Here is a 15,904-nt window from a genome sequence, read left to right on the forward strand (position 1 = left end):
CCAGGGTTGGGCGAGGGCTCCAGGGTGTTTAAAACCTGCCTAGCGGGGGCACCTGGGTGGCTCAGTCGTTAAGTGTCTGCCTTCGGCTCAGGTCATGATCCCAGGGTCCTGGGGTCGAGCCCCACATCGGGCTCCCTGCTTGGCGGGAAGCCTGCTTCTCCCTCTCCCGCTCCCCCTGCTTGTGTTCCCTCTCTCGCTGTGTCTCTCTCTTCAAATAAATAAAATCTTTAAAAAAAAAGGAAAAAAAAATAAATAAAACCTGTCTAGCGGATGCAGGGAAAGATAAGATTCAGGCAGAAGCCCTGACACCAGGGGACACGAGAAGGGCCCCTCAAGGGCCACCAGGCTCCGGAAGTCCTCGGGGTGCTTGAGAGTGAGCCCTTCCAAGGGGAAGAGCCACCTGCCCAGCCCAGCCTGGGGGCGGCCAGCCTGCGGAGGTGCGGCAGGTGCTCATCGTCTTCTTGAGAAGTTTCACCTGCTCATCTACGAAGTGGTTCTCCGGGATTCACAGAGGTGGGGGTCTGCGCAGGCAGAACCCAGGGCCGGCGGACCTGGAAGGACCTGGTTCGAGTTCTCGTCCAGCTCCTCGGCAGCTTCCATGGCATCGTAGGTTGTACTCCTCACATCTTGGGCCACATCATTGAAGTAGAAGCCTGGAGGGAGGGAGGTGTAGGTGGTCTGCAGGGGTAGGCTGACCAGGCAGCAAATGGTGGCCTCCACGTCGGTGGAGTAAATCTGATGAACCTGGGAGCTCGTGGTTGGTCAGCAAGAAGGAGCCAAGCTCAGGGGATGGCTGAGAAGATGGTTCCAAAGCTTGAGATTGGGAAAGAGGTCGGAGGGGAGTGGGAGGCTGGAAGAAGGGGTGACGCCAGGTCTGTCCCCTGCACACACCGTCGAAGCAGGAGACAGATCCGGGGGCTGCTGGGCGCGCTGCCTAGACAGAGTTTTTATGGTGCTGTAAATGTATTTTCTCTTCCTTATGATTTTCTTAACATTTTCCTCTGTCTAGTCTCCTTTATTGTAAGCATACAGTATATAATGCACGTAACATGGGAAATATGTGTTCATTGGCTATTTATGTTACTGGGAAGGCTTCCGGCCAACAGTAGCTATTAGTAGTTAGGTTTTTAGGGAATCACAAGTTATGTGCAGATCTTTGACTGCATGGAGGTTGGCGTCCCTAACCCCCGTGCTGTTCAAGGGTCAACTGTATATACAAATGGGTTCCTAAGAATGTTTTCCATTCCTCACCATGAAGGGAAGTAGAACCTACAGGGAGTGTGCATTTACTCCCGTGATTTATCAAACTTCCAGGCGCGTGGCATGGGCCCCGGTGTGGGAAACCGTTGTCCCCTCTGGTTGCCTTCTCCTCCAGAAACAAAACTGAGATCTGGGGTTGGGGAGCTTGCAGAAATCCCACAGCTCATGAGGGGAGGGCTGGCGGGGGAGCCGGCCCACCTGGTCTGAAGCCCTTTCCACGTCTCCTTGCTGCCTGGACAGACACATCTGCTCATTCACCAGGAAAGGGAACTAAGCGACTGGAAGGAAAAAAAAAAAAAAGCCTTCCAGGAAATCCAGTGCTTTCTGTGCAGGCATGAGGGTTTACACTGAAAGCTCAGGAGATCTGGTGAAGAAACCTTGTGTCGGTTTAAAGACCAAATAGGTTTTTTAAAAATCTTCACAATAAGCTGCTTCATTTTGCCAGCAGAACAAACAAAAACAGACCCTCTGACATGGTTCATGTGAAGGTTCTGAAAAGTGCAGATACTTCACCCATTTCCCCAGAGGCTGGTCTCTTCATTTTGTGTTGCAAAGGAGCATCAAAACCAGGTAGCGGTGTGGGTAACTAACGGTGCCTCCAGCCAGACTCCGCTTCCGTTCCTCCGTGGCGCCCAGCATCCCTGTGGAAGCCTGTGTGTGTGTGTGTCCGTGCATGCATGCACGAATGTGCATCGGTGTGCTCACATTTGGGGGTGTAAGAGGCGGGAGGGGAACCTTGTTTAGACACGTCCATGAGTAATGAGTCGAAGGGTTTGTCATCCCATGTTCTAGAAGGATTTCAGAGGAGAAATACACAGATGCATGTGGGTGTGTTATTATATATGTATATACACATATATAAAACATTGTTTAACGTTATATAGTTTTGTGACAATGTTATAATGCATAATGTTATATAGTTTTTTTTCCTTAAATACAGAAAACTGCACCTAGAATTTTCCTCTCGTGTCTCAATTTCCCTTTTATTCAGATTTTGGAAGGACTTCACTTACCCGCGCGTGACTGGCTGGGCTAGGGGTGGGGGCTGGCCGTGTTCCACCGTCCCTGTCACCTGGGGGGCTGCCTGAATTTCAGGAAGTGCAGGTGCCCTCTAGTGGCCGGTGGGTGATGTTCCCAAGGAAGGCGGCGGGCTAATTGAGGGGCTTTTGAAAACCGGCCCAGGAAGCTGTTCAATCTGTTCTTTATAGGCTCCAGTTGGTTACTTAGATCATTCTTTTGACTTCTTCTGAATGGATGCCATTTCTTCTTCTCTTTTGTGGGGATAGTTGCATGGACTCTGCTGAAGGAAAGCGAATGACCCAGAAATATGAAGATACGCTCTCACTGCTGGAAAAGTAAGCAGCTTCTGGGATTGCATTGTTTGGCAAATGGCATAGCAGCCCCCCCCCCCCCCCGCGATGCCTTTTGTGGTTCTGGGTTTGTGCAGATTCCCCCTGGGGGCGGGGGGGTGGGGTGGGCTGTGTCTTATGATGGAACCAGGATGTCTGTGAGTAGGGCGCTTCTGGGTCACCGACACAGGGTCTCTGGGGAGGGCAGCTCCGTGCTCAGAACAGACACTTTCCAGGGTAGTTGTGTTGGGAGCGTGAACTTGACAGAGCTAGAGGAAGTCGGGCGCTCCTCGTGGCACCTTGAGATCAGTGTCACGGAAAATCACAGCAGCTGCTCGCTAAGCAGAATGCAACAGTCTGTGCTGCAGAAAGAGAAAATGAGCTTTAGAAATAGTTCCTGGGTCCTTTCGGAGAAAACACGAGAACGACAATTTACATGGACTCCTAGTTGTCCCTGCTCTGAAGCCGAGGTAAGTCTTTTGTGGGCACAGTTTCAGCCGCCCACGCGGCCGTGCACTTAGCAAATCCCCAGTCCGATGATGTTGGCACATCCCCTGGCTGGGGGCCTTTCAGTGTCTCCCCGCGCCCCCCGACTCTTGTCTATGTCGCATGAAGAGCCGTCCCTATGGCCTTCACCTCCCTCTCCAGCCTTGGCCCTTGCCCCCTCTGGCCTCAGGTGTTCCCGGATCCCAGTCCACCCTTTCTCACCTCTGCTGAGAGGATTCATTTCCCTTTCACTGTCCTACCTCTGCTCGTCCTCTGAGACTCAGGCAGGCCTCACCACGGCCCCTCTTCCTTGAAGCCTTCCTGGTATTCTCATCACACACTCACCCCTGCCATTAGATGCCTAATGCCCTGTCCATCTCTCCAGGATTGTGCTTCCGTATTTTCTGTTTACCCGTGCTCCACAGCATTAGCTGCCTTGACCATGGGGTGTTTATTCATCATGTTGTCCCTCAATCCCAGCACGTGGGAGGGGCTCAGTCAGTGTGTAACAACCGAGCTATGGATGTCTTCAGCTGCATGAAGATTAGTGTGAGAGCAAATCTTTGCTAATAACTTCTTCCAGTGTTTCATGAGACTAATCACAAGTCCCCTTATGCCCTGCAAAGATTGCACAGAGCCTTTCTTTCTACTCTCCTCTGATTTAAGCTGGGCCACCTTTCGAAATGAGGTGTTACCTGCAGGAGTTTACATGCCTGGCGGAGCCACTGACTCTAAGTTAAGAATGGATTCAGAGAGGGGCGCCTGGGTGGCTCAGTCGGTGAAGCGTCTGCCTTCGGCTCCGGTCGTGATCTCAGGGACCTGGGATCGAGTCCTGCGTCAGGCTCCCTGCTCAGTGGGGAGTCTGCTTCTCCCTTTCCCTGTGGCCTTCCTCCCCCCCCCCCCCCCCCCCCCCCCCCCGCTTGTGCTCTCTCTCTCGCTCACTCTCTCAAATAAGTAAAGAGAAATCTTTAAAAAAAAATGGATTCAGGTATTTTACCAATAGTATCTTCAGTTCATGTGATACATGTGCACATTTACATACGTAGCTATCTGGGTTATATTATATGTTAAGATATCTCTATCTTCAGTTGGGCATTACCAGATGCCGGGAGGGTGAGTAAGAGGTGGCTGTTGTTTCTGGTTCTGGCAGGTATGAGACAAGACTTTATGAGGACTGGTGCCAGACAGTGTCAGAGAAGTCACAGTACAATCTTTCCCGGCCACTCCTGAAACGGGACTCAGAGACGAAGCAGATCGCCGTCAACTTTAACCCCCAGGTAAGTCAGGCAGCAGGAACTTCCTTTTGGGTTCCTGAAGGGACTCCTTTAACTCTACTGATTTCCAAGGCAAAAAGGCTTTTTATAAGAATATGCAGAAGCTGCTGAGAAGAATTTCCACCCTGGATCTCCTATTGGGGACGAATCCTGTGGTGTGGTGTTTTCTCAAGTTGTCCAATGTCCACCTTTTTCTCCACGGTTGGCCAATAGATTTGCGTTGATTTTGCACAACAGAAGATATTGCAAAATAATTTTTTAAACTTTCCTATGTGTGTGATAACAGCTTTATGATGAACTTGACTTCAGACACAAAGTTAGAATGGCAATTACACTCAAGATGAACTCATCCGAAAGTTTAAATATCATATTCTAGATAGACACTATCTAGAATTCCAGAAGGTATATTTATTTAAACAGGTAATAGATATTGCTCTCCATCTTTGGACAGATGGGGTAACAGCAATACCATGTAGTACCAAACAGCTGACTCCACCTACCTTGAATGCATGCTCCACATGAAGGCTGTTGACTAGACACAGGAGGGCCAACCCAGTATAAGACCCCATTCCTGCCCTCAAGGAACCCACCAGCTAGTTGGGAGCTAGAACCTCAACATGCAAAGTTGTATCTTTATTAGATCATATATGATACATCACAGTGGAGTAGCTTTGGAAAGAAGACTGTAGATGACCGCTACTCAACTGAGGTGGTTTTGTCCCCCTGGAGATACTTTGGGTTGTCAAATATGGACTGGATGCCAATGGCGTAGGGTGGTGAGTAGATTCTAAGAATGTTGCTAAGCTTCCTAACAATGCACAGGACAGCACCCCACAACCAAGAGTTTTTGTCTGAAAATGTCAGTAGTACTGAGGTTGAGAGAGTCTGCTCCATATGATCAGAAGAGCAGAAGACCCTTGTGCAGCATGGAAAACACAAGGCTGGAGAACATGAAAACCAAAAGCTAGTCCACATCTGGAAGTATATCAGAAAAAAAATTTTCAAAAGTATAGGCTGCCCTGAGCTAAAAGCAATTGCCTACTTCTTTTTTTTTTTTTTTTTTAAATTTTTTTTATTGTTATGTTAATCCCCATACATTACATCATTAGTTTTAGATATAGTGTTCCATGATTCATTGTTTGTGCATAACACCCAGTGCTCCATGCAGAACGTGCCCTCCTCAATACCCATCACCAGGCTAACCCATCCTCCCAACCCCCTCCCCTCTAGAACCCTCAGTTTGTTTTTCAGAGTCCATTGTCTCTCATGGTTCTTCTCCCCCTCCGATTTCCCCCCCTTCATTCTTCCCCTCCTGCTACATTCTTCTTCTTCTTTTTTTCTTTCTTAACATATATTGCATTATTTGTTTCAGAGGTACAGATCTGAAATTCAACACTCTTGCACAATTCACAGCGCTCACCAGAACACATACCCTCCCCAGTGTCCATCACCCAGTCACCCCCATCCCTCCCACCCCACCCCCCACTCCAGCAACCCTCAGTTTGTTTCCTGAGATTAAGAATTCCTCATATCAGTGAGGTCATATGATACATGTCTTTCTCTGTTTGACTTATTTCGCTCAGCATAATACCCTCCATTTCCATCCACGTCGTTGCAAATGGCAAGATCTTATTCCTTTTGATGGCTGCATAATATTCCATTGTATATATATACCACATCTTCTTTATCCATTCATCTGTTGATGGACATCTTGGCTCTTTCCACAGTTTGGCTATTGTGGACATTGCTGCTATAAACATCGGGGTGCACGTAGCCTTTTGGGTCCCTACTTTTGTATCTTTGGGGTAAATACCCAGTAGTAGCAATTGCCTACTTCTATCTCAATGGCATGTTCCCCAGGAATGCGGCATAGAGAGAGCCGGAAACGGAGCTGATAGCATATGAGTGTCTTTTGAGAAAATTACAGTTTAAGTAGAACATCAATTCCGACTGGAATAAAAGTCAGCAAAGGGAGTTGGAGGGTCCACTTCTTCACTTTGGTACGACACGAGCCTGTCATTTAACTCACTTAACTCCTTGGCATAATTTTATCAGCGTTCACTGTGAGCAATGTTGAATGTTAAATGCCCAAAGTGAGGAGTTTCTGGATTACCAACTAGGCCACAGTCTAGATGTTGTAATTGTAGGAATGCAGCCCTCAGGATGAGACCATATTGAGAATGGACCGCTTCTCCTCCGTATACTCCAGAGCAAGGACTCTCTCTGCCCCAATGCACAGCACGTAGTAGGTGCTTTATAGGTGTTCATAGCTGAGAGGAGGAAAGGAGGGGAGAGGAAAGGAGGGAAGAAAAGGGGAGAGGGAATTAATACCTGAATTATAAAGTGAGTCAAGGGGAGACAACCAAATGCACAAATCAAAGAAGAGCTGCAAACATCCCTTAGCTCCAGCTTCGAGCAGTGTGACAAGGGCTGTGCTAGTAAGAATGAATAGCAACGTACTCTAGAAGGACATGATCAGATTTTCCCCTTTGGGGCCAGGATAGCAATTATATGGGAAAAATATATATATATTTGTAAATTATTTCTTTAAACTATTTTAAATTCCCTATTGGCATTTAAATTATTTTCTAGTTTTATCAATCAGTATTTCATTGATCATAAGATGCACTTTTTTTTTTTTTTTTTTTTACATCTTGGTGTCTCTGAAAATGACACGTGTTTGTAGCTTAACACGCCACATTTTTTTCTTTCTTCTTTAGTTGGACATGATAATGTCCAACTAAATAATAGTGAATCTTACCACTGAAGGCATCTTATGATGAAATAAAATACAGTATAAATAATGCTATAGGAAAGATCTTTAGTTATTGTTGCATCCATCCTCAGTGGTTCCTTTGGAATAAATGTCTGGAAATGGGATAAAGGATGTTCACATTGTGAGAATTCACATGTGTATTATCAATTTGGTCTTGGAAGATGGAACTCTGTTATTTTCCTGCCAGAAAGATATCATCCATTTCTTCAAATCACTTCCAGCCTCTTGAACTAAATATATATATAATATCTCAGCATTGTTTTAATTTGTATTTATTTGGCCACTAGTAAAGTAGAACTTTCTCATGTGTTCATTGGCCAGTTGTAGTTCTTCTATGAATCGCTTGTTTATGTCTTCCTCCCACTTTGGAGTGGAAGTGCCCTCTTTTCCTCTGAATTTGTTAGAATATTTGGAAAATATTTGTCAGATATTAAGAAATTTGTTGCATATGCTTGTTTTTGTTTTTTTACCAGTCGAGGTGTGCCATTTTATTATATGAATGATACTTTATGCTTATAAATTTTATCTTTTATTTTCTGGTTGTATGTTTGGAAGGGCTTTCTCTGCCTCAGTATTATATAAGTAGCCTCCAGGCTTTAATTTTTTGTTTTCAGTTTTTACATTTAAATTTTTAGTATCTATCTTGAGCTTATTTCAAAATAAGCTAGGAGGCTGAGGTCCTTTCCCTGCCGAATAGTTAGCATTTGCCTTAACCCTGAGTAGGGTTGGCTGGGCAGCAGTGAAGCATTGGCCTAGAACCATTGCAGGGAGAGTAAGAGCCCAGGTGTCTCCATGCAGGGGTGGGGGGGAGGGGATCAGAAGGGGGATGGGGAGAATCTACGGCCTGGTATCTGTTCTGTCACCCATACCTATACACATCAGTCCTCATAGGTTCAGAGGTAAACAGGATAAATAAACAAAGGGTGTGGGGCACCAGGGTGGCTCAGTTGGTTGAGCGTCTTACTCTTGATTTCAGCTCAGGTCATGATCTCAGGGTTGTGGGATGGAGCCCCATGTTGGGTTCCGCGCTCAGTGCAGAGTCTGCTTATCCTTCTCCCTCTGCTCCTCCCTGATACTGTCTCTCAAATAAATAAATAAAATCTTAAAAAAAATAAAGGGTGAAGACCAGGATGCCTAAAAGCCCAGCCAAAGGCCTCTTTTTCCATTGGACCACATCTGCTTGGCCTCTCACTTGGGTGGTTCCACTAAACTTAGCACTCACAGAAGTTCAGAGAGGCCTGGGTGACTTCCATTTCCTAGTATATTAAAACCCAAAGACATGCCAACACAGGCTTCCAGAAATGAAGGGCTATTTCAAACGACTGTATCTAACAATTAAAGTTGTGCAATGGGCATCTCCTCTCAATTCTGTCAGTGTCTGTGACTGTGTGTGTGACCTGATTGCAGAGAATACCAGAAGTCTGAGTTTGAGGCTTCTCAGGCATGTGGCTAGCCTAGACCTGGTGATTCCCATCCCTCGCACCATTGCCTCTCCATGGGAATTAACTGGCTCAGTCAGCCACACGCCCAAAAGCGTCAAGGCAGACCTCTCCTGTCACTCATGCCACCTTTCTTGAGTTTTTCTTTTGTTGCTCTTTGGGACTTACAGACGTGGTAAGACTTTCTGCCTCTGAGTCCTCTTCCTTCTGCCTAAAACTCAATTTCCTTTCTCTAGGTTTAAGGAACAGGTAGGAGCGAAAGTTGAGAAGGGACCCGGAAGGTCTTTGGGGCCCTGGGGTTTTCCAGTCCTTGACTGATAACTGCTGCTTTTCCCTGCCACGGAGCTACAGCCACTTAATGCTGATTCTCTCCTCCAGCTGCTTTCGGTGCTGAAGGAAATGAGTTATCTTGAGCCCAGGCAGATGCAGCGCATTCCTGAGACAGCGGCAGCCATGTTCTCCTCCAGGGAATTCTATCGGCAGCTCGTGGCTAAGTTGGAGCTGATGGCAAATTGGTACAACAAGGTGGTGAAGACTCTTGCAGAGGTGGAATTTCCCTTAGTGGAGGAAGAACTGAGGGATATCGATCTCCGCCTGAGAGCTGCAGAGGGGACTCTGAACTGGAAAACAGAAGGTAATGGGGCACTGCCTGGAATCTGGTGGGGAGGTTGGGGACCAAGCTCCTGATAAAGTTGGCAGAACCATGAATGATCCCCCCAGTAATCTGGTTTGTGTTTGAAACACAAGCCTGCCCTCTCAGAACCTATCCAAGGCAGAGAAGGCAAGAAGGCTTAGTATTCCTTGTCTTCCTTCTCTTTGGATATGATTAGTAGATTTAGAAAATCTTGCCACCATGCCCTGGGGGAGGCTCAGAGGTTGCATGACACCTCCCTCAGTCTTCAGCATATATTGGGCATGTTAGCATTTACTGCATTATCACTGTTACTTAATTTTCTTCACTAGACTATAGACACCTTTTTTTTTTTTTTTTTAAGATTTATTCATTTGAGAGAGAGCACACGAGTGGGAGGAGGGGTAGAGGGAGATAGAGAGGGAGAGGAAGAGAATCTCAAGCAGACTCTCTGCTGAGCATGGAGCCCAGTGTGGGGCTCTGTCCCATGACCCATGAGGTCATGACCTGAGCCAAGATCAAGAGTCGGATGCTTAACCGACTGAGCCACCAGATGCTCCTAGACTGTAGACATCTTAAATGAGGGTACTGTGCATTTAATTCTCACGTATCCTCCAATTCAGTACTAATTTCATGGATGGATTAACATTTGCAGGGTACTATGTGAGGGATGGGGGGGTAATATGGGATATAAGGTGTATGGGACGTGGTTCCTACCCTCAAAGAGCTCACATTTAGTTGCAACAATGGACATATGTACAACTATAAATCATGCAAGAAAGGCTACGATAAAAAGCCATCACAGAGTTAAAAATAAAGCATGATGAATCACAGGGGAGGGAGATTAATTCTCCTTAGAGTCCTCAAAAGAGGTCAAGTTTCAAAAGAAAGTTACAGTCAACTTGGAAGTTTTGGAATGACATATTAAGCGAGTTTGAACTTTATTTTATACACAAGAGGGAACAATATTTTCAACATTTAATAAAGCAAAAGTGCTTTAAAAAATAAGGTCCATTAACCCAAATGAAATCCTCATGGTGCACTGGTATGTCCCAGCCACTGTGCCAACTTTTGTGTGCTTGGTTGGTAAGCATTACTTCTTTGTTTCTTTTTCTCCATAATCAGGGTTGTGGTAAGCTTTGGCTGTTCAACACAACTAAGAAGAAAAAAGGCTCTGGTGATAACAAAGTAACCTGTGCAAAAAAGCCTTTTAAAACCTACAAATATTAGGGACACCTGGGTGGCTCAGTCGGTTAAGCATCTGCCTTCAGCTCAGGTCATGATCCCAAGGTCCTGGGATCGAGTCCCGCATCGAGCTCCCCGCTCTGCAGGGAGTCTGCTTCTCCCTCTCCCTCTGCCCTCACTCATTCTCTCCCGCTCTCTCTCAAATGAATACATAAAATCTTAAAAAAAAAAAACAAAACCCTACAAATATTAAATCCCTTCCTTTTATAGCAACTAGGCCTTAGCTATTTCAATTAATTATGTTTCTTTGGGGGAACAGGCATTTGGGATTATGTCATTCAAATCACCAACAGCATTCATGATCTGGAACAAAGAATTCAGAAAGCTAAAGACAATGTGGAAGAGATTCAAAACATCATGAAAACATGGGTGTCTCCAATATTTAAAAGAAAAGATGGAAAAAAGGAATGCCTTCTTTCCATGGATGATCAGCATGACCGGATGGAAAAATATTACCATCTCATCAGAGAATCTGGACTTAAGATTCACGCCCTTGTTCAGGTAATAACTAGCCTCTCAGAAACACATACCTCTAGCCGAGGGAGAGCATCGGGAAGCGTGTTTGGGTGCAAGAAATGATTTGAAGATGAGAACAATCAACAGATGCTGTGTCTTCTGCATTCAGGGATGGAAGTTTATAATGATAGCAAGAGAACTAAAGCTAACAGGAAGAGAGGAAAGACACATTCTGGTATCAGTGTGTCAAAATTAATACTTTCTTAATGGTAGTTAAGACATTGGCATGACTTAAGTCCCATGCCAAACCCCAGGGAGATAGAAGGACATGCCTGGTACAGAACCCTAAATTAGCTTCTGTGCTAACCAGCCCCGACTTGCCTGCACAGCCCTGACACGGACCCCCAGCAGCATCTCCAACACCCAGCTCTATAAGCCTGAGGATATGAAAGATGACCATGGTCTCCCTACCTGTCTTTTTGGTAAAGAGAAGAAACAGTGCAGGCTTCCACATTTCATGCAGTAAGGCTCTGCCCTGCCTTGTGATCAGGGCAACCTCACATCTGTTATCAAAGACTTAACTATGGATGGGAGCTCTGAGTGGCGACCGGCTTCAACCCTACCCCATCTGCCCTACACTGGCCAGTTCTAGCCGATTGATCTCATGCCCAAAGTTAGTAACAAATCACAGTTGCTCTCTGGGATTATCTGTGCTTCGAAGCAAGTAACATGTTGTACTTTAGACTTTGTTAATTTTATTTATCTGTTTTCTAGTTCATTAATTTCTGTTCTTTGTTCTTTATCCTTTCTTTTCTTAATTTAGGGTTACGATGCTCATCTTTTTTTTCCCCCTAGCCTCCAAGGGCAGAAACTTAGGGTATAGATTTTAAGCCTTTCTTCTTTTTGAATACAAGCATTTGACATAATTTTCCCCATTAGCTGTGTTCTAGTTCCATTCCACAAATTTCGTGTGCCTCATTTCCATTGTCATTCAGTCTTAATTTTTTTTTTTTGCTTGTGACTCATTCTTTAACTCAGTGGTCATTTAGAAGTGCATTGTTTCACTTCCCCATGTTCGGGGCTTCTCTGGATAGCTTCATGAAATTGAAATCCAGTTCAGTGCAATTGTGGTCAGAGAAAATACTCTCTAAGATAAAAATCATTTGGAATTCACTGAGACTTGTTCCATGACCTAGAAGACTGTCCACCTTATTGCATGTTCCTTACACACTTGACAATACGTTTATTCTTCCATTTTTGGGTATAGTATCCTATAAATATCAATTAGTTCAAAGTGGTTGATAGTATTGTGCAGATCTTCTGTATGGTTTCTGAGTTTTTTGTCTATTCGTTCTACCAATTATTGGAAGTAGAGTGTTAAAATCTCCACCTGTGACTCTGGATGATTGTCTAAGCCTTTAGTGCAGTCAGAGTTTTCATCAGTATTTGATGTTCTTTTTTAAAAGATTTATTTATTTTAGGGGGGAGGGGCAGGGGGTGGTCTTAAGCAGACTCCGCACTGAGCATGGAGCCTGATGTGGGGCTGGATCTCAAGACTCTGAGATCACAACCTGAGCTGAAGCCAAGAGTCGGATGCTTAACCGACCGCGCCACCTGGGTGTCCCTTGACGGTCTTTTACTACAAACACATTTATAATTATTATAACTTCCTGATGAATTGACCACTTTATTCTTTTTTTTTTTTTTTTTTTTTTTTTTTTTTAGATTTTATTTATTTATTTGAGAGAGAGAGAATGAGAGACAGAGAGCATGAGAGGGAGGAGGGTCAGAGGGAGAAGCAGACTCCCTGCCGAGCAGGGAGCCCGATGCGGGACTCGATCCCGGGACTCCAGGATCATGACCTGAGCCGAAGGCAGTCGCTTAACCAACTGAGCCACCCAGGCGCCCCTTGACCACTTTATTCTTATGAAATTCTCTTTTTATTTCTCAGAATATTCCCTTGCCCTGAGGTCGCTTTTTTCCTGTTAATACTCTACTCTTGCCTTCCAGATTCACCGTTCCTACTCTGCCCTGCCCATCTTCCTGCCCTTCTACATTCAACCTGTTTGTTTCCTTGGATTCAAATTTCTTCTCTTAAAGACAGTATAGTAGAGACTTACTTTCCTAACAACTCTGTTGATTAACTGGAATGTTTAGATTATTACATTGAACATAATTATTGGGATGATTGGATTTAGCTCACCATCTTGCCATTTCCTATTTCCTTCATCTCTGTTTTGTTTTTCTGTTCTTCCTTTCCTACCTTCTTATTAACTATTTTTTTTAATATTCTGATTTCTCAACAGGCATTCCATCTTGTTGCATGACATTTCCTGTGGTTGTTCTGGGTTTCAATGTGTCTCAAACTAGTCACAACTTAGAGTTTTCTTGTGAAATATAGGAACCTAGCCACAATATGGTTCAGTTCAACTCCAACTCTTGATTTCAGCTTAGGTCAGGATCTTAGGGTCCTGGGAGGGAGCCCTGCATCAGGCTCCATGTTCAACAGGGAGCCTGCTTTAGGATTCTCTCCCTCTCCCTCTGCCTCTACATCCCGGCTTCTCTCTCTTTCTCTAAAATAAATAAATAAGTAAATCTTTAAAAAAAAATAAAAACTCAAGAAAAAGTATTTATAGTATTTTATATTCACCCACATACTCACCATTTCCAGACTTGTTTTTTTTCTTTTCTGGAAAACGGACCTCCCACCTATGGTCATTTCTCTGCAGCCTGAAGAATGAAGAACTCCCTTTAGTTTTTCTTGCAGATCTAGTCTGCCAATGACACATTCTCTGTTTTTGTTTTTCTGACATGTCCTTATTTCACCTTTGTTTTTGAAGGATAGTTTCATTGGATATAGAATTCTGTGTAGACAGTTTTAATTGTCTTACAAAAATTATTTCCTCGTCTCCTCCCCTCCAATGTTTCTGAGGAGAAGTCAGCCGTAATTTGTGTCTTTGTTTCTCTATATGTAATGTATTGTTTCTCTCAGGCTGCTTTTAATAGATTCTTTTTTTAATCTTTGCTTTTTTGGGGTTTTTTTGTTTTTTTTCTGTCTCACGGTGATTTGCCCAAATAGGTTTGCTTTCTGTTCACCCAGCTCGGAGTTTGTGAGCTTCTCGAACTTGTTTTTCCATCAACTTTGAGGAGTTTTTAAATCAAATTATGACACTCTTATCTGCTAATCCCAACATCTATTTTATTTTCTGAGTCTTCTTTTTTTTTTTTAATGTGACAGAAGTTTATTTTTCTCTCACATAAAATAAATCTGAGGAAGAGGCATTCCAGAATTGGTATGGCAATTATTTGCTGAGTCTGTTCTTGGTGATTATTTCCTCTCTCAGTTAAATGTCACGCTTTCATGCTGCTTTGCATGTCAGTAATTTGTTGTTGTTGTTGTTCAGTTCTAATCATATTGGATGCCACTTTAGAGTGTAGTTGTTATTTCCCTTAAAAGGTTTGCATTTTTGCTTTGGCAGGCAGTTAACCTACCGGTGGGTCAGTTTGATCCTGTCGAGCTTCGATGTTAAGCTTTGTGAGGATGGGTCTCAGGAAGCCTTACTCTAGGGCAACCCTAACCCCCAAAGCATGGTGTTTCTGGGGTCTCAGCAGAATTCCTGCATTATCTTCAAGGTCTTCTGTTATTTCTGATAGAACACGAACATTGTCCAGTACCATATGACCACACGATCTCCATGCAGCTTACGACAACTGTTCTCTGCCCAGCCTTACCGAGACTGGCCCTCGGGATGTGCAGCTTCATAGTCAAAGATTCAGGGAGACTCCATGATCTCCGTAGCCCCAAACCCTCATTGCTGTTTTTTTCTGCCCAGGGGAAGGATGTCTGTCATTACAGTCCACATCCCTGAGCCACGGTTTGGAAAGTGCCTCTAAGTAGAAAGTCAGGTGGTTGCGAAGCTCAGCTTAAGGATTTCCCTTCTTTGAAGGATCACATCCCTGTTCTCTAGTTGCCCCCAAAGAATTGTTTATTGGATCCAGTTCTGTAGTTACATGTAACAGAAGGGCAGGTCTGATCTCATTCCTCTGTCTTGGCTAGAATCAGAAACTCGAGCCATTTCTTTCTTAGTTCACAGAAATGCCAACATTTTTGCTCCCTAGACCATAGTAGAGCTCAGGTGAGAGTTTGAAATGTAGAGATAGCCATAGTGATGGTGTGACATTAGGGAGGAGATAGAACAACTATACAAAGCAGTCATAAAAACGAAATGTTTTAAAAAATAAAGAAGCAGACAGACACACACACTTAATAACATCTGAGAGCAACTTGATGTTGTCAGCGTCTTATGATTTGCGTGATGATGGCTTTAAGTCATTAAGAATATCTATTTTGGAAAGAAAGGGGTATATAATGCATTTTAGACACTTTAGAGTTTTGTCACATAAAGACAGGATCATGAGGGGTTTTTTTTAATCCAGGGGGGTTTATACATGGAACTGTTTGTAAAGGGGTGTGCGTTGCCTAAAAAATGTACTTTCTGCAAAGTAGTTAGCAGTTTGTTTGAAGATCTGGAATAAATGGAAAGTTGACGTCAGAAGGCTTGATAATGAAAATGGTGATGAGTAAGTGGGATGTGTGTGTCACGCCATCAGGTCAGGGAGGGAAGGAGGGAGAGGGTGGAAGGAGGGAACACACATGTGTTCCTTTATGTGTATGCATTTTCTTTTTTTTCTCTCTTTAGAGAGGGAGAGAAGAGGGGGAGGGGCAGAGGGAGAGGGAGAGAAAGAATCTTAAGCAGGCTCCATGCCTAGCACAGAGCCCAACACGGGGTTCGATCTCACCACCCTGAGATCGTGACCGGAGCTGAAATCAAGAGTTGGACGCTTAACCGACTGAGTCATCCAGGTGCCCCTATGTGTATGCATTTTCTTAGTCACTCAGCACGATGGCTTTTAATAGTAAATGCCCCAAACAAAGCACTCCAGCTCATTTCTAAGGACTAGCCAGGAAATGCTTTACTTGCTTGAAC

At 44.4% G+C, this 15,904-nt stretch overlaps 1 protein-coding gene across 1 annotated transcript in view; it reads left to right on the plus strand.

Moving 5' to 3' along the window:
* The window catches only part of DNAH9 (dynein axonemal heavy chain 9), a 338,385-nt gene that overhangs the window by 36,318 nt on the left and 286,163 nt on the right, over positions 1–15,904 (plus strand). The window contains exons 11-14 of the mRNA XM_032431745.1: positions 2,547–2,615; positions 4,246–4,372; positions 8,963–9,218; positions 10,720–10,961. Coding sequence (XP_032287636.1) covers positions 2,547–2,615; positions 4,246–4,372; positions 8,963–9,218; positions 10,720–10,961 — 694 coding nt within the window. The remainder of the gene's footprint in view (positions 1–2,546; positions 2,616–4,245; positions 4,373–8,962; positions 9,219–10,719; positions 10,962–15,904) is intronic.

Source organism: Phoca vitulina, unplaced genomic scaffold (genome assembly GCF_004348235.1).
Source record: "Phoca vitulina isolate PV1807 unplaced genomic scaffold, GSC_HSeal_1.0 scaffold47, whole genome shotgun sequence".
NCBI classification, from domain to species: domain Eukaryota; kingdom Metazoa; phylum Chordata; class Mammalia; order Carnivora; family Phocidae; genus Phoca; species Phoca vitulina.